At 38.9% G+C, this 27,636-nt stretch overlaps 1 protein-coding gene across 2 annotated transcripts in view; it reads right to left on the reverse strand.

Moving 5' to 3' along the window:
* Positions 1–27,636, reverse strand: part of map3k5 (mitogen-activated protein kinase kinase kinase 5) — a 122,827-nt gene that overhangs the window by 85,971 nt on the left and 9,220 nt on the right. For both annotated transcript variants that reach the window (XR_007957027.1, XM_052025054.1), the window contains exons 2-6: positions 19,035–19,174; positions 15,391–15,414; positions 10,464–10,657; positions 5,777–5,945; positions 4,290–4,396 (exon numbers count right to left, since the gene is read on the reverse strand). Coding sequence is in view for 1 of the 2 variants with exons in the window: in XM_052025054.1 (XP_051881014.1) it covers positions 4,290–4,396; positions 5,777–5,945; positions 10,464–10,657; positions 15,391–15,414; positions 19,035–19,174 (634 nt within the window). In the remaining variant the exon portion in view is untranslated. The remainder of the gene's footprint in view (positions 1–4,289; positions 4,397–5,776; positions 5,946–10,463; positions 10,658–15,390; positions 15,415–19,034; positions 19,175–27,636) is intronic.

Below are 27,636 nucleotides of genomic sequence, written 5' to 3' on the forward strand. Positions count from 1 at the left end.
TATTTTTCCTACCTGCTTAGCTTACTGTCATTTCCAGTGCGAAGGAGATGGAGAACAATGTTGCAAGTAAGAATAAGCCCCAGCTGGCAATGCAGTGGGGAAGAACCCCCAAACTAAATGCAATAAAACTTCTTTCATATTCCCTTATAGCCCAAATATACAAATGATTTATTCTGCTTGCAGTGTAAATGGGGAAAAACAAAAGGATAAATTGATAAAACTTCATGGCAGTCAAAAACTGAAGTGGGTTATTGGCACACTTCAAGGCAGATAGAAGATTGCATCCAAAAATATTAAATCTTCTACCTCCTTCAGCAGCTGACTAAATTCATGCATTTTTCTGTTTTGAATCCGAGATTATGATGCTTACACGAAAGCTGAGAACAGACAAAGAACCTGGGGCATGGCCAGGAATGTGGAGAATTGAACTACGGCTCCGGGGACCTGGTTTTGATCCTGCTATTTGTGCGGAGTTTGCACGTTCTCTCTGTGATTGCACAGGTTGTCTCCAGATGCTTCAGTTACCTCACACATCCCACAGACACACTGGTAGGTCAATTGGCTATTGTAAATCACCATTGGTGTAGGTTAATGGCAAAAATGTATCAAAGGGGAGTTGATGGGCAAGTATGAAAGAGACTAAGTTGCAGGAGTACAGGGAAATGAGGAGGAGGAATCAGACAAATTGGACGAATGGGCCAAACTACTTCCTAAAAGTAAATACTTATACTAATAACATAATAAGTATATGGCATCCTAATCACTTTCATCCACTGTGTTTTGCCTGGTAATCAGCCAACCAACAGGTGACTAAGCCCTTTGTTAACTCAGCAAACTAATAGAAGGGGACAATGCATAGCAACTTGAGTGGAGGAGATTGGGGTAAGTTTGTGATCAGAGACTGAAGAGCGAGAGAGAGAGAGAAAGGGAGATGTGAAATGACATAAATCCCACATTTATGACTCACCTTGAACTCTTCCTCTAGAATCAATTACAAAGGGAATTTCTTAATGTTAGAAATATAACTAGTCAATGGAATGTTGTTGAACAAGCCCTTCATAAACGGGCCTTCTTTTGGTTTGTTCATCATTTAGACTCTGATGTGCAGCTAGTTTTTGTTTGTTATTTACATATGATCTTTTAGAGAGTAGAACATATCTATTTTGGACTACTAATCTCTGCCTAAACTACTTATTTTATGTTATGCAGCACTGGCTGATTAAATTTTACTTCTACAACAGAATGCAAAAACTGGGAGACTGCCTGGCATTTTAGAGAATCCTCTGTCTCACAAAAGATCAAAGTTTTGGCATGGTTTAACCTTTTTTTTAAAACTTAAAAATTTGTTGAAGGGTTAGGACTTGTTAACAGACTGAAGTGTTGAGAAAGGTGCAGAATTTCTGTGGAGATGATTAGATGATGCCAATACACAATGGAGAAATGTGCAAAGTCTAAATTTATTGTCGCATCAAAAGGAAAGAAGTGAAAATACAAATGCATGTGAAAGAGCAGCACGTGTTGATAGAGTTAGAAGGGGAGAGTGAGAAACTTCATGTGGGGCACCAGCATGAATCCATTAAACCTAATGTCGTGCTCGTGTACTAGAAAAACTTAGTAATGCTTTTTAACAGTAATACCTCCCTTCAAAAGAGACATGTCTCAATGGAGAAAGAAAGACAAAATATAAGCAGATGTTTGTTGAAAATTAGAAGTGAGAACTTTATCAATCTGTTGACAATCTTTTTCTTGCATCTTATACAAGAATGAGGATAGCTGTTAGATCTTCTTAAGGTATTGAAGCAGAAGCTGCATTTTATTTAAAGAGATTTGTGCTTTTATTTAGTTTTTGAGGGAATTAATATGTGTTCCACATGAAAGAGAAAACTGAGCTACCTGCAGGAAGCCTGGGAAACAATTAATAGGTGGGAACTTGAACAGAGCTCATGAATATTAATGTCAATGAACCTCCATTACTTATATCATGTCAAGCAGCATCTGTGGAGAGAAATGGAGTGAAAGTCTGTGGTCAATGACCTTTCAACAGAGCTCAATTCACATCTGAAACATCGAAGTTGTTTCTCTCTCCACAGGTGATGCCTGACCTGCTGAGCATTTCCAGCATTTCTGTTTAAGATTTCCAGCATCTTTAATATTTTCCTTATGCATCAATAGCATTCTCCTGTCTATTAATTTACCACAAAGAAGAACAATCAAATGTAGTTAATTTTTAATACATGAAGAAATTTAGTTGAAGGTATTTCAATACAATTGTTTCTTGATGAAGATGAAATTCCCTTAAGGATGATAAATTATGAATAGATCATGCTATTTTGTGAAATAACAATGATTTCTTGAATAATGGAGGTTGCCCAATTTTTGGATATTCAAGGAATTGAGGGATATGGGAATAGAGCAGTAAAATGATGTTGAGGTAGAAGATCAGACATGATCTTGTTGAATGGCCTAATCCTGCTCATGTTCTGATCAACCATCTAAAACTCAACAGCTGAATACTAGAAATCATTCTGGTATTGGTATTGGTTTATTATTGTCACTTGTACTGAGGTACAGTGAAAAACTTGTCTTACAAACCGATCTTACAGGTCAATTCATTACACAGTGCAGTTACATCGAGTCAGTACAGAGTGCATTGATGTAGTACAGGTAAAAACAATAACAGTACAGAGTAAAGTGTCACAGCTACAGAGAAAGTGCAGTGCAATAAGGTGCAAGGTCACAACAAGGTAGATTGTGAGATCATGAGGTCATAGGTCATAGTCCATCTCATTGCATAAGGGAACTGTACGATAGTCTTATCACTGTGGGGTAGAAGCTGTCCTTAAGTCTGGTGGTACCTGCCCTCTGGCTCCTGTATCTTTTACCCGATGGAAGAGGAGAGAAGAGAGAATGTCCCGGGTGGGTGGGGTCTTTGATTATGCTGGCTGCTACACCAAGACAACAAGAGGTAAAGACAGAGTCCAATGAGGGGAGACTGGTGTCCGTGATGCGCTGGGCTGTGTCCACAACTCTCTGCAGCTTCTTGCAGTCTTGGGCAGAGCAGTTGAGGTACCAAGCAGTGATACATCCTGATAGGATGCTTTCTATGGTGCATCGGTAAAAGTTGGTGATAATTTTCTGATTTCATACAGATATAAAACAGATGTCAGCATTCACCCTCATAGCCTGCAAGGTTTTATTTGTGGCATTCAGCCTTGAAATATTTTGACCTAAATCAACACTGCAGCATAAATCAGCATACTGCATCAGGATACAGGAAACATCTAACAATTCATTTATCAGCTGAAGAAATATGTCTGTGATGTTCACTTGCTGATAAAGCCAAGATTATTCACATAAACACGTGTCTGCTCAAGAATTTTATCTTGAAAGTAAATTCATCAGTAAAACACCATCTGAGTCAAACACCTGGATACAAAATTGGCTTGGCGATAGGAGTCAGAGGGCGGTAGTGGAGGACTGTTTTTCAGGTTGTAGGCCTGTGACCAGTGATGTTCAGCAGGGATCAGTGCTGGGTCCGCTGTTGTTGCATACTTGAGTTAGTCCCATTTGCCTGCCTTTGGCCCATATCCATCTAAATATTTCCTATCCATGTACCCGTCCAAATGTCTTTTAAACATTGTAATTGTACCCACCTCTACAGCTTCCACTGGCAACTTGTTCCAGACATCCACCACCCTCTGTGTGAAGAAGTTGGACCTCCAGTCCCTTTTAAGTCTTTCTGCTTTCACTTTAACCCCATGCTCTCTAGTTTTAGGCTCCCCTATTATGGGAAAAAGACTGCTACCATTCACTTTATCTATGCCTCTCATGATTTGATAAACCCTTATAAGGTCACCTATTAGCCTCCTACGCTCCAGGGAAAATAGTCCCAGCCTATCCAGCCTCTGTTTATAACTCAAGCCCTCCAGTCCAATAACATCCTTGTGAATCTTTCCAGCTTAATGACATCTTTCTTATAGCAGAGAAGTGAAATGCTTTCCTTCCACCAGTTCTTCTGCTTTCCCTGCAGTAACCTGTAAAAGATCTATCTACCGTGCACTGAAAGACTGAGAAAAAAAATTACATTCTTAGATTGACAAATTACCGCCTTTCAACAGAAAAAATTACTATAATTTAAAAAAAACTTTACAATTCCTATAAAACTAAGCTAAGGAAGCGACAACCAGAAAATTACTTTAAAATTTAAAAACAGCTCCTTGAAAACACATAGTGAAGCAGGCAACTTCATAATATAATAATATAGCATGGATGTTAAATGAATGCCTTACCGATTCAGTGCAAAGGCATAATGAAATTTGATGTGAAGATTGTCCACCAGATCACAGGTTGGAAGTCTCTCCAAAGTCTCTACCAATGTTACAATGGCATTATAGTCCTTAAGGAGGGAAATAACAGATACAAAGTTAATGTAATTTTATATTTGAAGTTCTGTACATTGTGATTCAGATCCCAAACACAAGTTTTAAGCTTAAAATTTGTCGCATGTGCAGTAATTCCATAATAAGATCCATGTGGCAGTCAGCAGTATAGTTCACTGATTTACCAGTGAACTGTGACACACCATCCTGCAATCTTTCAACCATAACCATGTTTACAAGAGTTGCAAGTAGCAGACAGATTTCTTCCCCACCTTCACCCCAACCCTTTATGCATCACACCCATTCAGCCAAGTTGAAGTAGAAAATGCCTTGGGACAAATAAAAAAAGTCAGTTCTATTTTGAGAAAGAATGTTGGAATGCATTTTCTATTGCAATATTTTGTGGCTCTGATATTTCATGCAACCTCTTCAGTTATGTGTTTAAACAGTATGTACAGTATAGAGCTGTTGATTTAGGATAAAAGATGTTTTAAAAACACAGTGGCTGTATTCCTTTACAGCAATATCTGGGATTTTTGTGTCTAATTTATTTTTCTGGGAACCTCCTCTTACTGAGGAACATTGGAAATGACATAGTCTATTATGTTGTCCCTTCCAACCTGTTCTGTGACTCAAAGAGATAAATACTGATCCATAACCCGAGTCCTATTTCTCACTTGATTGCATAACCAATTGAGAGCCAGAGTCAAATTCAGTACCCACCCTCCTCTGAATTCTCATGGAACCCTCCAACGAGACTCTCCTACTTCAGGCTTGCAGTCCTCAGGTGGGTCAAGGGATGGTTGGGGACTGGGATGGGGGAGAAGCTGAAAGCAAGCTACAGTTGTTCTGTGAGAACCTAAAGACCACTAAGTGAGCACTTGGAAAGAAAACTCACCTCCGCTTCAGGTGTCATTTTGAGAACTGTTGCTTTAGCTTCCAAAGGACACTAAGATCTTGGCAGAATATAGTCTGTTCAGTTTTAGCCAAATGTGGTATCTAGATCCTGAGTTGGAGGCATGGCTCCAATTTACATTGTCAGCAGTCACAATACCTGCTTCAGATAGGTGTTTAGCCACTCAGAAGTCACTGGGTGCCAGACAATGGGATTTTGTTTTTTTTTTGATTCAAGTGGGACACCATAACCTGAAGTTGTCCCCAACAATTTTGAATGTAAACAAACAGAGAGGTATCAATTTCTACCTCTTTATTTACAATTCTTTCTCTTATAGGACAAAACACAATGCAAACTTTGAGGTAAAGATATGGAGTTCATATAAAGTGCAGCAAATGCTCAAGGAAGTCTGATTTGATCCACAGTTATTTGAAAGTATGTACTTAGACATTAAAATATAAATGGCCATGCAAGCGTGGTGTCTTCATTGCAAAACATTTACCTGAATATCTCGGTAGGAAAGAAGCAAATTAATGATAATGTCAGCAGAGAGAACTTCAACATTGTCCAGGCGTTTTCTTATTCTTCCTAGCTCTGCGGCCAATTCTTTACCACTGTAAAGCTCACGGGCCTTCCTGATGTCATTCAGGATGGTTTCCCTAAAGTACTGACTGTAAAACACAAGCAGACATGATCGTTTTGGGTGATTATTCTTTCACTCACTGGCCTCTTAAAGACATCCTCACATTTCAGCATTGACTTTAAAATGTCATACAGGATAAAGAACAGGTCTGTGATTAACAGTCAATCTAAACATTTAAACATATTTTCTGTTCAAGACATTTCGATGAGCTTTTTTCTGATTAGATGCTGTTGCTAAAGAAGATTGCTTATAACCATTCACTATCATGCTGCAGCTCATGTGACAGAACAGCATGCAGACTCACAGGTAAATGAAAATGAAGAATTAATACAAGAGGAGCAAAATGTTTGTTGAAGATCTTTTCCATTTTGTGGCTGGCTTGCTCATATTTTCTGCAATTATGATGTAAAACAGCGTATTGTGTCAAGAATGTCAAAATATTTCTTTAGCAACTGATATTTCAGAAACATCAGTGCTGAAGGAAGGAACAAGGACATAACGGCAACATTTCAACTGTAGGATGGTGTTTCAGTGGGTACAAAACCCCTTGCTTGAAAATGGACCCTGTTACCAAACAGAACAAACCCTTTATTAAGTCAGTGAATTATAACTTGTTCTGTATTTTATTCCTGTTGGTAGCAAGGGAAATTTTAAATACTCTTGCTTTCACATTTCCTGCTCCCCCCTCCCACCCACCCCTACCAACCTTCTGATTTCCTGCTATATGATACTTATCCTTGGTTCCACATTTTCAGGCCTGGGATCAGAGTGATTACTTTTCATGTGTGAGTTTAGCAAGGCCATTCAAGCATATCAAGGAATCTCTGTTCAGGTCAGCCTAATCCTGTCCTCATCCAAATCAAATATTGGTGAATCATCAGGCAGGACAATAGTGAGGAAGTTGAAATCTGGATGACTTTACTTTCAATTATGCATATTAAAAAGTATACTTGCCTTTATGTAACTCGATTAGCATTTCCTGTTATTCTTGTTAGACCAAAAGATGAATCCAAAAAGAAACTTTGCTATCAATGAACGTGGCTGGCCAGTTAAAACAGTTCAATGTGATAAATTGTCAGTTCAACCTGAAATGTTAATTCTTGTTTCTCTCTCCAGTGATGTTGTCTAACTTGCTGCATATTTTAGCATTTTCTATTTTTATTGCAGAGTTCCAGCATCTGCAGTTTTTTTACTTTTCAATTTGCTTAGTAATACAGTAATGTGTTGTACTGTAAGTTATCGTAGAATGTTTGCTGTTGATACAAAGGTTGGTGACGTTGTGGATAGTGTAGAAGGTTGGTGTAGATTACAACAGGATATTGATAGAATGCAGAGCTGGGCTGAGAAGTGGCGGATGGAGTTCAACCCGGATAAGTGTGAAGTGATACACTTCGGGAGATCGAATTCGAAGGCAGAATACAAGGTTAATGGCAGGACTCTTAGCAGTGTGGAGGAACAGAGGGATCTTGGGGTCCACGTCCATAGATCCCTCAAGGTTGCAATGCAGGTTGATAGGGTTGTTAAGAAGGCGTATGGAGTGTTGGCCTTCCTTAGTCGGGGTATTGAGTTCAAGAGCTGCGAGGTGATGTTGCAGCTCTATAGAACTCTGGTTAGACCACACTTGGAGTATTGTGTACAGTTCTGGTCGCCTCATTATTGAAAGAATGTGGAAGCTTTAGAGAGGGTGCAGAGGAGATTTACCAGGATGTTGTCTGGATTGGAGAGCATGTCTTATGAGGATAGGTTGAGCGAGCTCGGGCTTTTCTCTTTGGAGAGAAGGATGATGAGAGGTGATTTGATAGAGGCGTACAAAATGATAAGAGGCATAGATCGAGTGGACAGTAAGAGACTTTTTCCCCAGTGCAACAATGGCTAACATGAGGGGACATAATTTTAAGGTGATTGGAGGAAGGTATAAGGGGGATGTCAGGGGTAAGTTTTTTTTTACACAGAGAGTGGTGGGTGTGTGGAACGCACTGCCAGTAGAGGTTGTGGCGGCAGATACATTAGGGACATTTAAGAGACTCTTAGATAGACACATGAATGATAGAAAAATAGGGGGCTATGTGGGACGGAAGGGTTAGATAGATCTTAGAGCAGGATAAAATGTCGGCACAACATTGTGGGCCGAAGGGCCTGTACTGTGCTGTAGTGTTCTACGTTCTAATTGGATAATAGTAAGAAATCAAGGACGTGCCTATAATACTTTTCATAACCTTTGGAGATTCCTAAGTGCTCTACGTTCAACAAAGTACTTCTGCCTACCCCGCAAAAGTCACTATGCTTCAAAAGTAAAAAACTGTGGTAATTGCTTTGACGTGAATATGGCATAGTTAAAATTTTATTCCCCTCCACTAACACAGTTACGAATGCAAATAAAAAGGGATTTTTAAAAGGCTTGGAAGAAAGCAACCAGTGTAGGGCGGTGACAATGTGATATTTTAAAATAGATTACACACCATTATGTAGATGAAGAAGGGAAGGAAATAACTGCAGGGTTTATGATTGTTCAGCAACACCATAACCATGCCCTAAAATTAAAAAGAAAACCTGCCTGAAACAATTGCACCAAGATTAAAAAGGCAGAGCCTGCCTGGAATGTTTATCTGCAGTGCACTCTGGACTCCCAAAGGAAAGATAAGCAGTTAACCACACAAAAGAAGTTAGGCTGAGTTTTTCTCCCTCAAATCGGCAAGACACTATGCCTAGGTTCAGGGCTGCACTTAGAAAAAGGCATTGGGCCGTCTAGGGGAAAGCCAAACAGGAACATCAGCAGAACTGGAATTAGACTTAATGCCTAATACAATGCAGTTCTTCTGATTTTGCAACTGTAAAACATGAAGTTCCTATATTAATCCAAACAGGCAATGCTGTAACATGTGTATTGAGATTCAGTTCCATTCACATCTCTGGCTCAGTTTCATGTAGTTTTCTTTGATGGTAACAGTGATCAAGGAGCTAAGTTTATGGAGGGGGTTGAAGACAATTGGAGAGCTGTCACAACAGGGTACCAGTGACAATTCCACTCGCTGGCCTTGTGCTGAAAGCTTCAATTGCAGCTGAGGCCTTGTAACTCACCAAGCTCTGCATATTTTTGACAATGAAAATGTACCACTTTGTACACCTTTTGGATTCTGGATAGTCTGTGGTCACAGGCCCATTTGGGTCTGTGCTACTGTTGGGAATGGGACACTGGACCCAGCAGTTTTAATGTTGGAGGAATAGTGGTGTTGGGAATGAGATCAAGGAAGATCGCGAGGTTGGTGCAGTATGGCCAGGGAGCCTAAGGATCAAGGTAAGAATTCACCTAACTGACAGATACCCCATTCCGATGTTGCACCAGGAAGATCATATTGCCCTGGAAGTGCCTAACAAGCACTTCCAAGACAATGTGGCCCAAATTCCACTGCAATGCTCCAAAAGAGCACTGTGCAGGGAACTCCATTATCATCTGTGCCTTTGATGTAAATATTGAGTTGGGACCTCAGCCCCCAGAAGACTCCAGTTGAATTTCTAGAGTGCAATGTGGAATATGATGTTATGACTTTGTATGATTTCACTGAGGGGTGATGCTTGCTAAGAAGTAGGAGTAGGTTAAATATAAATCCATGGGAATAATAACATAGGAGTGAGAGGAAAAATTATTGCCAGAGATTGATGAATAGGAATGAAACTAACAGGAACAATTCCACTCAGCTGGACAAAGGAGGAGATAGATGGATTCGACAACTGTGTCAAAGGGTGCAGACAGGTTGAGAAAGACAAGGAGGGAGGAGAGTTTACTATAGTCAAAGCCGTAAGGAACATCATTTGTGACTTTGAGAAGGGCCACTTCCATTCTAAGCAATGGTAGGAACCAGAATGAACAGATTCTAATAAAAGATGTGGAAAGATTGGCCTGGATTTAACTGTGCACAATAAACTCAAGGACAATGGATAGTAAAGAAAAGTTGTAGATGGACGGGTAGATTAAAAGGGCGGAGGAATTAAGACCATTTCTGAGGAGAGGTGATGGCAAATGCAAAAGAGCTCCTGCTCCTCTGGCAAACTCCCCTCACCTCATCCCCCATCAAGGAGCTCTTGATTTCCCATCTTCTTGGAAACTCTAACCTTAATTAAGTAATCTGCCAGCTTTGAGTAGGCGGTTAAGAGACCTGGATAGCGTTACTTAAACAGTAGGTGGGGTTGAAATAAAAACTGCATCCAGTTCTCCCCCACTCAACCTTTAGATTCACAACAATCAAACGCCAGTAAAGGAAAAAACAAATCAGTACCAAAATCATCACCAAATCGATTGTAGTTTCACTTCAGCAAATTTTCCTCTATCTTCTGTTGACACGTGGAGCTTAATTAGAGCAAATGTAGAACACAGTGGGACCAGACAATCATACTAGTACACTGAGAAAAATGACTCAAACAATGATCACATCATTTACAGTTAGCCAACCATGGAAATATGTGAAAACAAACGTGGCAAATACAGAGGCTTGCTTGAAGAAACTTTTTTTTGTGCAGAAACATGATCTTTGTGTAAAGAAACACCTACCAGCAGCTGATGTGTGCAACCTTCAGCAATTGAACAAAGCGATCCACTAATGGCATGCAGATAGGCCCAAGCAACAACTCAAAATTCGGCTGCATTAGCTCACTCAAGCCCTTCATGTAGCTGCTCTCACAACAGTAAACCTTGTTGTGTGGAGTCACCATATATGGTATAAAGCTGTAGTTTCCACATGATGTCTGGAACAAAAGGCATAGTTGTACCATTGTCAGCAACGTATTTTCTATTATTTTACTCTGTCTTTAGCCTGTCTATTTTTCCAAGCCCCCACCATTTCTTTTGTGTCCAAACAATATGTCAACATGCTACGTGTAAAAAAATTTCACCATTGAAAAGTGAGTTATAGGAGTTCACAAAGATTCTGATAGATTGCTCAAATACCCCTCAGAAAATGCATCACTACATCTCTCCTCCTCTAAGCTAGGCATTAGAGATATGATAAAGTTGTGGAAATTACTGGCCAGACGTCCTCATAAGTTACGAATCCACTACCATGTTAAACAGAATTACTGAAGAAGTCTCAGGGAGCTTGCCAGGTTAGATATTGTTGTACAATGTATGCAAGCATCAAGCAGTAGCAAGATGAAGTCAATTAAATCTATCAGACTTAGTTTGTGGTCGTGAATAAAGTTAAAATTCAGCAAGCTGCCTCATCATGTTTGGCTTATATAAGACATAAGATTATGGAATCAGTGTGGAACATTGGAGGAATCTTTTAAAATATGTATTTGTAAGCCATGCAACAAGTTCATTGGCCTTATTTACATGATTTTTATTCAACATACATGCTGGACTGATTCTAAACTACTTGAAAGCACAAGTGAATATTGTGACCCCCATAGCCTTAATTTATGGATTTGCATAAGTAGGTTTATAATTATTCATCTCATGAAGTAATATTAAAGGGAGCTATATGTTGACCACAATAATTTTGGGAAGCACAATCACACTTTAATGTGAAAACGATATTAAACATGAATCACTGTATATAATGTCCTGCCACAATTAAAACAATTTGTATTATTGAGCTATGCAAGAAGAGATTAACTAACATTTTGACAAACATGTTATTTGTCAACTGGATGCAAGAAATAGCTGTGATCTAGTAGGACTGCTTCAAAAATTTCTTTTGTCTTTACTTTTACCAGAAATTTATCAGCTAGAAATATAATTGTAAATGCTGCAAAAGTAACAAAATAAAATCTCTTTCCTTTTCCATTTTAGTAAAATTTACTTCATTTGAACTTTGGAAGGACAACTATCAAGGATTAAGATGCAACCTCATTTTTTCTCATTCAGAATATAACTTTGAAGTAGAAACTTATTCTCATCGGATCAGGCAAGTCAAATAAACTGGGAAGTGTTTAGTGCAGCAACTTGGCACATTCCAACTAAATTGGCATGCCATATTACAACAATGGAACTCAAATGAATTGCTTATGCCCTCATTTACTGTATATTCCAATGCCTTGTTGCAACTCCCTAAACGTATTATCTCAAACTTCCCTGGATTAAATTCCCTTTGCTCAACTAAGCAATCCATCCAGGCATAATGATAGATAGATATCTTGTTCAATTACCTTTAAGGATTAGGAAGAAAGGAAAAATAAAAGACTTTAACTTATATCATAAATTTCATGACTTCAAGACATCACTAAATACTTCACAATCAATTTCTTGAAGTGCAGACATTATTGTTGTGTATAAAACTTGGTATAAAGCTCTCATAGAAAAGCAAAGGAGTCATATAAACCCTGCAAATAAGACAGAATGGCCACAGTGGTGTGCATTTTTGAAATGTTTTTGTCTTTTAATGTATAAAGAACTTTGAATTGGATTTGAAAAAGCAATCCATAAATGTTATCAATTTATATCGTCTTCAGTTTAAATGCAGTCATTCGTTGAAACAGAAGGGCAATTGGTTAATTATTTAAAAGTTTGTTTCACTCCTTGGTTTAAAAGTTACTAATGAGAGTCAGAAGCATTTTTTGAAAAGAAAATTTCAATGAAATTAAATTTTTAAATTTAAACAGGAAATTCTGGAAATGCTCAGCAGTTCAGTAAGCCCCTGTGGAAAGTTAATGTTTCAGGTCACCATCCTTTCAACAGGAAATAAATTTTGGTTAATCAATAATAGGAGTTAGGCTTCCTCAATTTGAAATGCTCTTTTGATTGTTTATTTCCATTACAGAATGACTACATAAAGAGCAAGCCAACTTGGGTATAATCTTGACACTGGTACAGATTTACACTGTTTGCTGTTTCTAAGTTAATCTGGAAACTTTACTGCTCCCCCAAGATTTTTGACAAGGACCAAAACGACAGGCTGGTCCAAAAAATCAAATCCTGCGGGATCCAAGGAAGGATGGCAAATTGGATCCAAAATTGACTTGGTGGCAGAAAGCAATGGATAGTCATTGAAGTGTGTTTTTCCAACAAGAAGGCTGTTTGTGGTGGGGTTCGACAAGATTCAGTACTCAATCCTTTGCCTTTTGTTATATACATTAAAAAATTACCTTTAAATGTAGGGGCATAATAAAAACACTTGCAGATGGGAAAAACGCTGGTTGGGTGGTTTTCAGTAAGAGGGAAAATTTCAAACTGCTGGAGAATACTAGTAGACTGGTCACCTTGTTAGAAAAGTGGCAAATGGAATTTATCAAGGAATCTTTGAGATAACACATTTGAGAGGTGCAACAAAACACTGGAATATATATTAATGGGATGATTTGCAATTGTGTGAAAGAACAGAGGGATCTTGGAGTTATTGTCCACAGATCCTTGAAGGTAGCAGGACAGAGCAATAAGGGTTAGGGATAAGGATGGACTCCTTTTCTTTATAAGCTAAGGAATGAAATTGAAGAGAACACAGGTTACGCTATAACCTTTTACAAATACAATTTATGCCACATCTTGAATACTGCTTACATTTCAAGTTACATACAGGAAAGATGTGATTGTATTGGAGAGGGTGTAGAGAGATTGATAAGAACGTTACCAGTAAAGGCAAATCACAGCTCTGAGGAAAGACTGGATAGTGTGGGAAAAGGGTTCTCTTGGAACAATAGAATGACTAAGGGAGGCTTAAGGTGTGTAAAATTCATGAGGGGCCTAGACAGAATAAATAAGAAAGACCAATTTCCTTCAGGAGAGGGTTCAAAGACCAACGGCATGGACTTGAATGTATAATTGAAGAGCTGTGGTAATGGACTTAGAGCTGGAAGGGAGCAGAGTAGCTCATTTGGTACTGACACGTTGAGCAAAATGGCTTCCTTCTATGTCGTAAATTTTCTACAATTCACACTGTCTAGATTACGTATCCCTGTATACAGTAAAACTCTGATTATTTGCTCTCAGACTACTCAGAAATCGATGCACTGGGTGATGTCTGCCATACTCCCTTTCAACACACCAGTTCCTGTACTCCCTTTCAATTAGTGGGGCCTTGGCTCCCATGCTCCCTTTAAACTCACATGGGCAGGGTTACTGCGCTCCTTTTAAAACTAGACCAAGCCCCATTTCCTATGCTCTCTTTAAACTCACCAGGGCCCTGTTCCTGCAAACTTATTGGGTTCTCTGGAAAATTTGTTATGATACTGTACAAGATGTAAAAAAATATGAAATAACAGTTTGTGGGGTTATTAATGTAATGATATCTAATAGGCCAGTGTGGCACCACCAAAGTCCCAAACGTGACAAATTATTGGCATTTTACTGTAGTTGAATACAAACTGAATTAGAAATCTCTTCACAATTCACATGGTGCTGCCAAAACTGAAGGTGCATCAAATCATTTTCTTCATACTCTAAACACTTAGATTCTGTGGCATCTCAGTGCCTTAACTTCACAATTTCGGTGTTGGAAAGGAAAAAGAAGGCAGTACTCAAGAATCAGTACATGAAATAATTTTGAGCAATGAGGTTGGATGAAAGAGAGGGGATAAAGAAGTCACATCTCAGACAGGAGTCAAAAGAAAGATTTTTCTTTACTACATACAGGGCAAAAATAAAAGTATGCTGGAGAGCATGAGAGGTTGTTTAAAACACATTTAGACAGGAACAAGGATAGGAAAGATTTGGAGGGATATGGGCCAAATGCAGGCAACTGGGACTTTCTCAGGTAGGCAACTTGGTTGGCATGGATGAGTTTGGCCAAAGGACCTGTTTCCATGCTGTATAACTCTGTGACTCTATGCTCACAGAGGGCACTGGATTCTATCTTTGTTCATTCAGTGGAAAGAAAATCAGGAGATCTGATGAAAGGTCACCACCCTGGAATGTTATAAATAAAATGTTAAAAAGCACTCAGCAGGTTAAGGGAGCATCTGTGGGAAAGAGAACTAGAACCCAAAATTGATGCTATTAACTCTTTCCACAGTTGCTGCCATGACCTCTTGAGTGTTTCCAATATCTTCCATGTCTATTTTGATTTCCAGCACCTAGAGTTTTTTTTTGATTTTCAAACTAGAATGTTAACTTGTTCTGACTTTACAGCTGCTGCCCGTCCTGCTGAATGTTTCCAGCATTTATCTTTATTTTCAGAATGTTTGGATTCCTGCATTCAGCCCACACGATGCTCAACACCAGGAGAGCAATGACAAAAAATTAATTTTTAAATTTGAATTGGAAATAGTTAACTAATATCTAAAATTCACCATTTTTCAGTAAGGTTCTTACTCATTTCCTGGGGATAACTTAAAGCAATGGTGCAAAGACAATATGAGATCAGCTACATTATAAACCTCACCTAATTTTACTTTCTCTTTTTAAATTTTTATTTATGAATACTCCTGTAATGACTTTTTGAAACCATAATAAAAAGATCTTAATGAAAATTAAACACAGCAAACTACTAATTCCATCACAACCAGTACATAGAAATAGCTTTGAAATATCAGAGTTAAACACTTACATTTTTCTTCTGACATATTATTTCCTGCAGAAGGACAAAGACAAATCAGCTGATATTAGCATAAAACTTTGTCATAATAGCAAATTTCAAGAAATCACACAAAATAATTTAAACCTGACTCTTACACAAAAATACACAGTAAGGCTGCTGTGGTATTTCACAGTGTTGTAATAATGTGATTAATCCAATCAATCTGTTGAAAGAGGATCTTAATCTGCCGAAGACAGGGAGCCCAATGACCTGTCAGGTCCTTTTTTGTCGCATTGTTGAAACACAGGATTATATTTTGATAATTTTCCTACATACAAGAAAAATTGTCAATTTGCTTCAATTATTAATAACCTCACTAAATTAAAACCTTTCCATTTCAAACTTGATTTCAAGGTTTCAATGAAGTCTAGCTGCGTCCATCTTTCAGTTAAAATGTTACATGGGGCGCCATGTCTTTGTTCCAGAGGTTTAAGAATACAAGTGGGAGTACCGAGAGTATCTTGGGCATTGTGTGCACATTTGTCTGCAATGGCAACAAAGATTGCCCTTCAGAAAGTAAGCAATTGGATGTCATGAACTTTGAGTCTTTCAAGGAAATAATTTTTAATTACAAGTTCTTGCTTCTTTTGATGACATTCAGCCACAAAATTCTATTTTTTGGCAAGAGAGATGGAAAGTATACTGGTTGTATGAACAACATTTCACAGAATCATAATTTCTAAAAATGATTGGTGAAATGGATGACATTTCTTTGTAATAATCATGATTACAGCAGAGGGAAGGTCCATCAGCCAATCATGTCTATGCCAGCTTTCAACCAGAGCAATTTTCTTATCTATCCAATTTCCTCTTCAAGGACTCAGTGGAACCTGCCTCAACCATACCAGCAAGCAGTGTATTCCAGACGAAGCATGTCTGAATAAAATAGTCTTTCCTCACTCTTAATTCTCTTCCCCCTGTGACATTTAGTCCTTGACCCCTCCACCAAAAGGAACACCCTCCCACTGTCAGTCTGTCTAGACCCAACATTGTTTTGTGCATTTTTATCACACCGCCCCTCAGGCTTCTCAAAAGAAAACAGTCCCAGTCTCTCTAAATCTACCTTTGTAACTGTAGTTCCTCATCTCAACAGTTATTCTTGCAAATCTATCCAGGACTCTTTCTAAGACCCTTTCATCCTTTCCATAATGTGTAATGTAAATACTCCAATTGAAGCCAGACCAATGTTTTACTGAGATTTAGCCCTGCTTTTATTAATAAAATCTAGAAATGTGTATGTCTTATTAACCGCTTTCTCAATCTGCCCTGCCATTTTCCATAACTTGTGCACATATCACCATGGGTCCCTCTGTTCCTGCACCTTTTTGAATGTTTTTCTTTATTCTCTATTGTCGTTCCTTATTCTTCCGACACAAACTCATCACCTCACATTTCTCCTCATTAAATTTCAGCTTCCACCTATCTTGCCCCTTACACCAACTTCCTTATATCCTGCTCTAATTTATCATTTTCCTGGTGCTGGTGACTTATCTGCTCATTAATATGAAAGGGAAGTAAAGGGAAAGCAACAATGCCTTTAAAAGTAAGATAAGATTTCTTTATTAGTCACATGTTCATCAAAACACACAGTGAAATGCATCTTTTGCGTAGAGTGTTCTGGGGCCAGCCTGCAAGTGTCGCCATGCTTCTGGCGCCAACGTAACATGCCCACAATTTCCTAACCCGTACGTCTTCGGAATGTGGGAGGAAACTGGAGCACCCAGAGGAAACCCACGCAGACACGGGGAAAATGTACAAACTCCTTACAGACAGCAGCCAGAATTGACCCCGGGTTGCTGGTGCTGTAAAGCGTTACGCTAACCACTACACTACCGTGCCTGCCCTGGTCTTTCATGCCAGAACATGGGTTCAAACCAGCCTGGACCCATGAGATGCAAGGCTAAAGATTTTCGTTTACTCACATTATGGACGTGGTGCTCACTTTGAGCACATTTGAGTTAATTTTTAATACTGCAATTTAGCTTTCATTTACATAAGTTCCAAGTGACATTGACGTTGTTTAAAGTAGAGATAGGACTAGGAGTACATTTCCTTGAGGGGCTTTCCTGTGCATTTGCTACCAATCTTCCATAGTTTGCACAGCTATCCCAGCAAAGTAATGGCAGACACGCTGGAGATCAGGCAGATTGAACTATATAGGATCCCGAAGGGCCTTATCAGAGTGGATGTACAGAGGATGTTTCCTCTTGTGAAAGAACACAGAAAAAGGAGTCACTGTATAAAAATAAGGAGCCACCCATTTAAGCCGATGATGAAGTGCAAATTTTTTCCTCTCAGAAGTTTGTGGATCTTTGGAATCCCCTTCCTCACAGGATGGCAAAAGCAGTGCTTTTCATTATTGAATATTTTCTTAAGGTAGAGGTTCATAGGTTCTTGATAAACCAGTGGGTGAAAGATTACCATGGATAGATAGGAAAGCAGAGTTGAGGTTACACATAGATCAGTCATGACCTTTTCAAATGATGAAGTAGATTCAAGGAGTTGAGTGGCCTACTCCTACACCTAATTCATATGTTGGTACATCATTTACACAGTTAACAATGTTTCTTAGTTAAGAGAAACAATAAATGCTAGAAATACAGTGCAGATCAGATACTATTGTTACTAAATGTCTTGTTTAACAGGTAAGATTCTGTTCTGAGGAATGGTGTACAGCCAAAATATGAATATTTTTTTCTCTTAATGAAGACCATAGTGGTTAGCATAACTCTATTACAGCGCCAGTGACCTGGGTTCAATTCCGGCCGCTGTAATAGAGTTATGCTAACCGCTATGGAATTTGTACGTTTTCCCCGTGTCTGCGTGGGTTTCCTCCGGGTACTCTGGTTTCCTCCCACATTCAAAGACGTACGGGTTAGGAAGTTGTGGGCATGCTGTGTTGGCACCGGAAGCGTGGCGACACTTGCGGGCTGCTCCCAGAACACTCTACGCAAAAGATGCATTTCACTGTGTGTTTCGACGTGCACGTGACTAATAAAGATATCTTATCTTAAAGACCAACTGGCCGAATATGCATTTCAAATCTTTTCTTTATATTTTCCCTTACTAATACCTTTTCTGGCCCCAGAAAATGCTTGCCCCAGGCCTATAATTTTACATGGCTAAGTTAGTGCCATTTTCAATAGAATTACCCATTGAAAACAAGCAGAAACATTATTAGTGGCACTCTGTCACAATCCTCTCATACTACTTGCAGGCCAACAGTACTTTGTAAAACCAGTTCCATCATATAAAATGATTCTGGGTCCAATGGTATCTAATTAATTACTTGTTACATAACAAGGTGAATTTGGCTTCTTGTTGCTAAGTAAGGTAGGAAGCAATAACATCATTTAATGGTAACCATTCTATTAAATATGTAATTTAACAGGATATAAAAATGACCCATGTAATCTAACTTATTGTTTTTTATTAATACTAGAATGTTTTAAAAGTCCTTCAGCTACTTAATGACATTTGAATTTTTGCTACTATTTTGACATGTAAGCAAAACCAGACACCTGCTTATTATGCACTCCCAAGATTCTATTTTGTACTTTATTATCCACCTCAGAGAACACTAAACAATATGAGCAAGTTCCACATAACTTTACCTGAAGTGACTGAAGTGTGTCTGAATTTGTATCACAATATAAAATGATATTATTTGCCATGCTGAAACTCTCTCGCACTCCAAGATGGTAGAACAGGGAAGGCTGACGGAAAGCATCACTCATCTCCACCACAGCGATATCTGCAAACAACAAATGACAAATTTAATAATGTCTAGTTAACAACAGTTTAAAAATTAATTCATTGAACAGGAAAGAGGTAGAAACTTGGCTGAGCTCCAATTCATCAATGTGCATCATCCATTCAGAACCCATGGGAAGAATTATTCTGCACCACTGCAAGCATTTTGAAAACAATAGAACCTCTAAATGCCACCATCATTGACAGCAGAAAATTAGTCTCGCGATGATTTTTCTTCCATCCAGTTGTCCAAGATCCTCTTTCTGAATTAGTGTAAAAGATTGCTTTGATTTCACACATTATCTTAGTTTTTTTGTATTCACGGATGACTCAGCACAGGCTGCCATGAAATGGAGCATTGTCAATTACCAGCTCTCATCACCACGTATAGAACAAGCAGTTTAACACAGTTACACAAGGGGAAAAAAATACTCTAGTCACACAGAATACAGAACAAATTCAGGGCTTCAAATACAGGAAATATGACCATTTGGTTGAATGCACTCATCATTTCCATCATTGTTCAGTGAAAACTACCAATAATTCCTGATGTAATTTTAACATCTGAGTTGTCTTTAAAAAGGGCTACATGAAGTACTCCAACTAGACATGTATAAAGTGAAAAATATTTGGCTGCACTGCATAATCAGAGGCAACAGCCAAACAACCGAAAAGTCAGTTCTAGTACACGCTGTGTTCAATTTACATAGGAAATACCTGAACAATGTCAAGCAAAAAGATAGAACAGTGGAGAAATAAACCATCTTTTTACTCCTTGGAACATACTTAACAAATTAAACAAACCAGATAAAAAAAACACTAATCAACTTTTGAGCTGCATCCTGTAGGACACTGCTCAAAATTAGAGGCAATTAAGAATTCCAGTTTAATATACTGTATCATTGAACAGCTACTTCAGAAATCCAAAACAGGAACACCATCTACACCAATCTTTATTACTGTTACACAAAGAATCCTCTTGCAAAACCCAGTGCCTTTCCCAAGCACATGTCATCAGGATCCCCAAATTTTCAAGATAAAAAATGCTTTCCAGTTAAATGGGATGTCTGGGAATATATTCTGTAGTCACTTCATAACTGTTTGTAGATGATTAAATGCTGAGCAAGTTTTTAATTTGAACCTTGTTCTATTATTCTTGTAAGTTGTGCCCATTTAGATGCCAAAGATGTCAGGGTGCATCTGGGATCTTGCATTGAAGAGTAGAGGCTCCTCACAAACCAGCAACAGGCTCTGCAGTTTTCATTTTCACATCTCATAGAGTCATGGTCATACAGCATAGAAATAGGTCCTTTGGCCCATCATGTACATGTCAATGATCAAGTACCCATCTACACTAATCCCATTTAACAGCACTTGGTCCAGAGCTTTCTAGCCTTCTCAAGTGCTGATCTGAATACTCTTAGTATCACAGTATATTAAAGCCTCTGGTCCTTTGATTGTATCTTGATGCAACTTAAGAATAGCAAGGAGCATGATGATAAAACCTCATTCATATTTTACATATGCGTGTGTTCTGACACTTGTCTGATGTTTGATTTATTCATTTCTATAGATGCTTGTAACTCAGTAATAAATAGGAGGGGCAGGTCCATCCGTGTCATCTAACACAACCATTATTTTCTTAAGCAATTCTCCTCAAAACCATTTTCAAGGAGAATGTGATCTGTGTTGGAAGACAACCATCTCAGCTACAAGCCATAGCCAACTCATCTTCCTTTGGTACTTCACCTCCTGTACACAGGTTGCTCAGATGGAAGATTTCCCGACAGGAGGGTGAAGGATTTTCCTCCACTGTACTAAAGAAAGCTAGTTTGCTGATTCCTTTTTTGGCAGTATCTATCACTGAAAACAAATTTTCACCATCACTTTAGTCAGAGCTGATTTCTTCAAGCACTGTTTAATTCCAAAATCAGAGAATTCTTAACCAGCAACTCATTGCCCACAATTAAACCAAGGTTGCATTCTGGATGTTTGCTGTTCCATATACAAAACTAAACCACATCTTGCAGATGCTTCCTTGCACCCATAGTGATTGAAATGGGTAGATTTATCACATCACTCTGATGGAAGAGGAGCATTATACAATAGCTTTACAATAGCATTTACAATGTTAATTCATGAAGCCTAGCACATTAATTGAAGGGCTGCTTTTCACCATCTGGTTCCACTTCGGTCCCACAGTGCTGATGCAAGGCCATCCAGCTTAGAGGATGCTGGAATGTTAGAGGACCTCTTCATTTCTCTGCTCCAAGTCCTGATCACGATGGCGATCTACAGTTCAAAGTCAAACATGGTCTACGGTAGGGAGCAGGGTGATTGCAGTTGCTGCTCTTACTGTCTCTCCCTCTCGCCCTTTTTAATGTTGGTTAGCCAGGAAACATTATCTGCAATACATCTTCTACTACCTTTAAATAAGACACAGCCTAGACTGTTGATAAATGTCATGTAATTTTTCAGATTATAAAGGAGCACTCTAAGTTTTTTTTGGTCCATATCAGTTGGCCAATTCAGTGCATCCTTACTGGTTGCATTATAAAGTAGATACCAGATCTTACCATCTCTTCAAAAGTACACTGATGTTTCAACTTTAATATTCAAATATATATTTTTATAGATAACAAAACTTTGACTGAAATCTTACCCATGCCTTATATTCACAACATTATTCTGCAACTCATTTACAATTGACACAGTTTATGCCAGGAACATTCATTGTCAGATACAATAAAAACAGATCATAACTTTTAGTATATGTTAAAAAAAAGCATTGTACCTGTAGCAGTACCATTGTTATGAGAATGACATGCAGGAAACGGATGTGTTGCTAGATAAATATGGACACCACTCCCTGGGTAGGGCAGGCATGACGCTGAACAGTTTGCGAGTGGCTCAATGTGTAGCATGGTAGCAGACCGATTATTTAACCCATCAGATGCAATTAATATTAAGCTATTCCATAACTTTTTGGGGGTCAACCTGCAAGGACTGATGTAAAACTAGTTTCCTTCACAAGAGTATGGTGCACAGGTTCTAAACTAGAGTTATATAGCGTCCTGCAACTTTGCAAATTTGTAGGCCATACCAAGATAGAGAGGGAGTAGTAATTGAGCAAGAATACAGATAGGAAATTATAAGATGAGATAAATAAATACACATGGAACAGAGGTAAATGAAACTTAATAGCAACAAGTATCAGGTAGCATAACCTGATACCAGGTAGCATAGGGGGAGGGAATGAGTGGAAAGGATGACTGCTCTTCAAATAATTATATTAAAAATAAAATAATTAAATATTTAAAAAATAAATACTTAATTGACAGTTAAATGGATAAAGCTTTTGGATAACTATCCAAAGCTATTGGGAAATCTTATGTTTTTCATATTCAGCCATTACAGAGGAGCACACAAATGTTTTGGAAAGGAACTAACAATATGATTTATTCTTTCATAACCTTAACTGATTTCAGTGGCTATGGGATCCTGTTGCACCAGGCTCCTTCCATGCATGTGCAGAGTGTGTATGCCATGAAGGGCACCTGCTCAATGTGCAGCATAACAAAAAAAAACAAATTTAGCAAAAAACACTGAAATATGGAGCAAAGTATGTTGGGGGAACATCATGTAGAAAAATGGCACACCACACCCAGCTGTATCCAAGGAGGGACATAACACCTTTCACATTTGTTACTTTCTGTTAAAGGACTGAATTAATTTTGGTAAAAATAAAAAAAAATGTTAAGAAAAGGAAATTGTTGAATTAATTTTACATTTTCTGAATAATAATTATCTTTTACTTTTAGAAGCAGAGATTGGTACTGAACAGAGGGTGAATACTCGGCCCATTCTGCTTGTGCTAGCTCTTTGAAAAACTTAAACAAAATGAAGAGTGAGCCCCATAAGCCTGCTTCTCCATTCAATAAGAAAAAGGTACAACCTCAAAAGGGCCATTCTGAGCTCTCAGTTGCATGCCATTTCAATTTCTCTTCCCATTCCCACACTGACCTGTCCATCCTCAGCCTTCTCCCCAGCCAGAGGAACAACGTCTTATATTCTGCCTCAGCCTTCCCCCACTAGAGGAACAACGTCTTATATTCTGCCTGGGTAGTCTATGGGATGAACACTGAGTTTTCCAATTTTAGGTAACCCTCCCCTACAGTGGGTTCTATCCCCTTTTCCCCCAATGTCCCCACCCCTCCTTCTGATCCTCCTTCTGTCCTCCCATTTTTGTCCCCCTTCCTTCAAAGCCCCCTCCCTCCAGCCCCCCCATCACCCAGCTTCATCTTCCTCCCCCTACTGGTTCCATCCACCCACCACACACATAGATCACCCGGTGGCTTCCGCACTCCCTCCCTCCTCCCCTATCTGGTTCTGGTTCCACCCGCCATTCACCTCTCCCCTAATTGTTCTGGCTATCACCTCCTTTATTTATCAGATTCCAGCCCTTTGTGTTCCTGCTGTCTCCAACCTTCACCCTCCCCTTCCCCCACCTTGCTCCATCTGCCTCTCAGTTTTTTCCCTCTTTGTCTGCCTCCATCTATCATTCACCTGTCACTTTCTCCCAACTCCAGCCCCAACCCCCCCAGCCCCACCCCCACCAACCCCCCTCCCCTTGTTCCCTCCACTTTCCTATGTGGTGCAACCTGCCTGTCATCTTATACCCCTCCTCAGTCCACTAATCACCTCGGACTCCTGTCTAACCATTCCCCTTCTCTTTACACTGGCCATCTCGGCACTCCACTCTCAGTCCTGAAGCAGAGTTTCAACCTGAAACATCAACAATTCCTTTCCTCCTACAGATGCTGCTTGACCTGTTGAGTTCCTCCAGCAGATTGTTTGCTGCTTCAAATTCCAGGATCTACAGTCTCTTGTGTCTCCAAAAGGTACAAACTTACTGGATCAGCATTTTGGAGATGACTAGTTCAAGTTCCATCATAGCAGCGTGAATTTGTATTTACAATTCAGTAAAAATTGGGAAGAAAAGGCTGGCATTATTTAAGGTATTCTTGTAAAAAGCAGCTCTCTGCCAGGGAGACTTCCTATAGTTCTTCAAAAGTTACAACTTGGCAATTTTGCAACAGTTTTTAAAAATGTGTGACTTTACTAGTTACTGACCAAAAATTCATCATAAAAAGTCTAGTTATTGCATGTTAAATTTAGCAGCCATACATTGTTTCTATAGATTTAGAGAATATTTGTATGAACGGAACCTTCTTAAAACACTGTGGAAAATTAGGTAAAATATTAGAATGTTTCATTTACCCAATTTGCACAAAAAGTATCTGAGTGATTTTAGTATCAAGTCATTTTCTTCCACCCCACACACAATGACATTTGACAAACTGTGTGACCAAAATATCAGGGTGACAGATATTTTAGTTTACCTCAAAACAATTGATGGGATTCTAGATGAAAACTGGAGAAATGCCCAATCTTCAACATGAAGGTGCAAGTATTAGAGTTCTCACATGATGGGACAAGGGAGAAAGCAAAACAAAGCCTGGAGACCTGAACTGGAACACTGAGTCAGAGAAGGTAATAGCCAGCACAAATGCATCCAATTGTTTTTGTTTCCACAGTTTTTGGGAGAGCTTCTGCTGTATTTTAACATTGTTCATCCAAACTGGTCTTAGTTTGAAAAATCATAGCTACAGGTGTCTTAAACCTGAAATAAAAACAGGAAGTGGTAGAATTACTCATCAAGGTGAGGCAGCATCTGTGGATGGATTTAACAGGTTGGGTCAATGAAACTTCAGCAGAACTGTAGAAGTGAGAAAAACAGTTTGTTTTAAATTGCAGAGAGGGGGATGGGTGGAGAGGACAAAGGGAATGCCTGTGATATGGTGGAAATGAAGGCTGTCCAGGTGACAGTGCTTTCAGAGCTGTCTAGTTAATAGATGAATAAGGGGAGTTAGGGAGTTAGAGAGAGACTGTTGCTGGAAATCTGAAGCATAAAAGAATATTGGACCTACCCAGCAAATATGGTAGCATCTATGGAGAGAGAAAAACAGGAAAAGCCGGCTATCTGAAATTGTGGAATTTAATATTGAGTGCAGACAGCTGCAAAGTGACAAGACAGAAGGTGAGTTGGTTCTCATCCTCAAAAGATATTCTTTTGTTCTTGAACATAAGAGCAAAAACTTATGTTCGGTTTTGTTGGAACACACTAAGATCAAAGACAGAGAGGTCAGAGTGGGATGGAGAACTAAAGTGACAGGTGGCTGGAAGATCAAGGTCATCCTTGCAGACTGACTGGAGATGTTCTGCAAGGCACTCACCTAATCTGTGTCTAGTTTATCCAGTGCAGAGGAGACCATATCATGAACCCCAGGTTGGAAGAAGTGCAAATGAATTGTTATTTCAGCCGGACAGACTATTTGGGTTGGTTGGTGGTGGGAATGGGGAGGTAAAAGGGCAATGTGGCATCTTCTGTAGTTGCAAGGAAGTGGTTGAAGATGGAAGAGTGAAACAGGGTGCAACAGAGGAAGTAGTCCCTTTGGAATGCTGGAAAGGGCAGGGAGGGGAAAGTGTGTCCACTCCTGGAATCTTATTGAAGGTGCAGGAAATTGAGCAGAATGATCCGTTACATGTGAAACTGATGGAGTGGAAGGGGAACCCCCCACTTGGTCTGCCTGATCCTGTACATTAGTGTCTAATTTTGCTTTGTGATTATTTCATCGATCAGATACACCTGTTTCATTTTAATACCGCAGCAAAACATTACTAAAATGAAATTCTGTCAACAAATTAAAGGGACTATGTGGATGAGAGTGGTAATGGCTCAAAATATGAGAGTAAGGAAGGCACACACCCTCATCATCCACCTGAAGAGTGAGATGTGTGTTTTGACCCTTTCTGAGATATTCAGCTCTAACGCCTGCTGTGCATTGCTTAACTTTCAGTTCTTTTTTTTATTTATTCTCATTTATGGTTCAATTACAGAAATGCCAAATAACTTTATATTGGCATTGCTAACTACTTAAATTTATGCTCAGCCCACACACAGCTCTCAGCAGTCATCATATGATCTCTTCCCACTCACAAAAGATTAAATGGAAAATGCTAATGGTGCATTTAAACCAAACCAATGCCTCTTTTCACCCAAACATTTTTTTTTTGCAATACCATAGTTTTAATGTCAAGATTGATTTAAAATACTGAAATTTTCTGTTCTTAGCCAAGTAGTAAAAGAAAACAAAATGGGATATTATGGCTGCAACATTTGTTTAATGACAGTTAACGTACATTGCAGTCACAATGCAGCTTCATTAATGGGCCAGAAAATACAGAGTATGTAGTTGGGAAGTGAAGGAGTTGGAGCCAGTTTCAGTTACAGGTCGATTGGTGGTGGAGATGGCTTCACTTACAGACACTGCTGTTTTCACACCAATCCTACTGAGCACAATTCAGCTGTATTTGATTAACCTTTCAATATTGATGTGGGTGTTGAACTCAAAGATTTAGTCAGATCATTTGTTAAATTTTGCAAAAAGTGTGAAATCACCAAAACCTTTCTAAGGCTTTCTGTGGTTTATGAGAAGTGAATATGAATTGCTAAAAGGTTACGTGAATTCTTGCACGTGGGAAAGTGTGCCCTTATTTTCATTTTGCAATTCACTTCATGGGGATCTATTTCAGGTTTACCCTTTACAGCTGTTCCAAAGGTGCATTTAGGTAAAGCTCCTACACTGGATTTCATAGACAGCCATTCAGAACCAGCCTGAATGGAAATCACTCAATATATAAATATATATCATTTTATTACTCAGCCAGGGCAGACCCCAGGCTAAAGATACCTTTTTTTGGTCAATCAGTGCCAATGTTTGGCATATGAAACCAATCCATAACATCAGTGGAACAGCACCTTAGTTCAAAAAGAAAGACAGATATATCCCGACTAATAAAAATTCCTGTAATGATTCCTGTACTAATGCACATGCACTGGCAGGATATTTTAGTAATAGTTATCATACTGTCAGACCCTCACAGGCATTGCTAGTAACAACATTTATTTTAAGATAATGCACAGAAACAATTAAAAAAAACTTCCATTCAACATCCATAGCCAACTCACAGGAGCTTAAACAAAATTTGACACTGAGCCCCATAAGACATTTTGCTTCATTTACCCTGGAGCTTTCACTACACCAGGCACCAGCCTCATAGGGTTGGTTTCATATTGCATGATTTTAGGGACAGGCAGCTGAAAGCACACCCACCAGAAAATCAGAGATGAGGAAGAGGTGAGAATTAGTGAATCACAGTTATCTCATTTATTTGTAAGGATAAAGGATAACAGATTTATTTGTTAAGGATAACAAAAGGAGGGGCAAAAATAGCTGTTCATTCAATAGACTAATTCTAGTCCAGCACAGAGCTTGTTGATGCAGTTTTATGGCAAGGGAGATTGAGAAGAGGTTTGGTCCCATTCTGCAGTGGGACTAT

Source organism: Pristis pectinata, chromosome 10 (assembly GCF_009764475.1).
Source record: "Pristis pectinata isolate sPriPec2 chromosome 10, sPriPec2.1.pri, whole genome shotgun sequence".
Taxonomy (NCBI): domain Eukaryota; kingdom Metazoa; phylum Chordata; class Chondrichthyes; order Rhinopristiformes; family Pristidae; genus Pristis; species Pristis pectinata.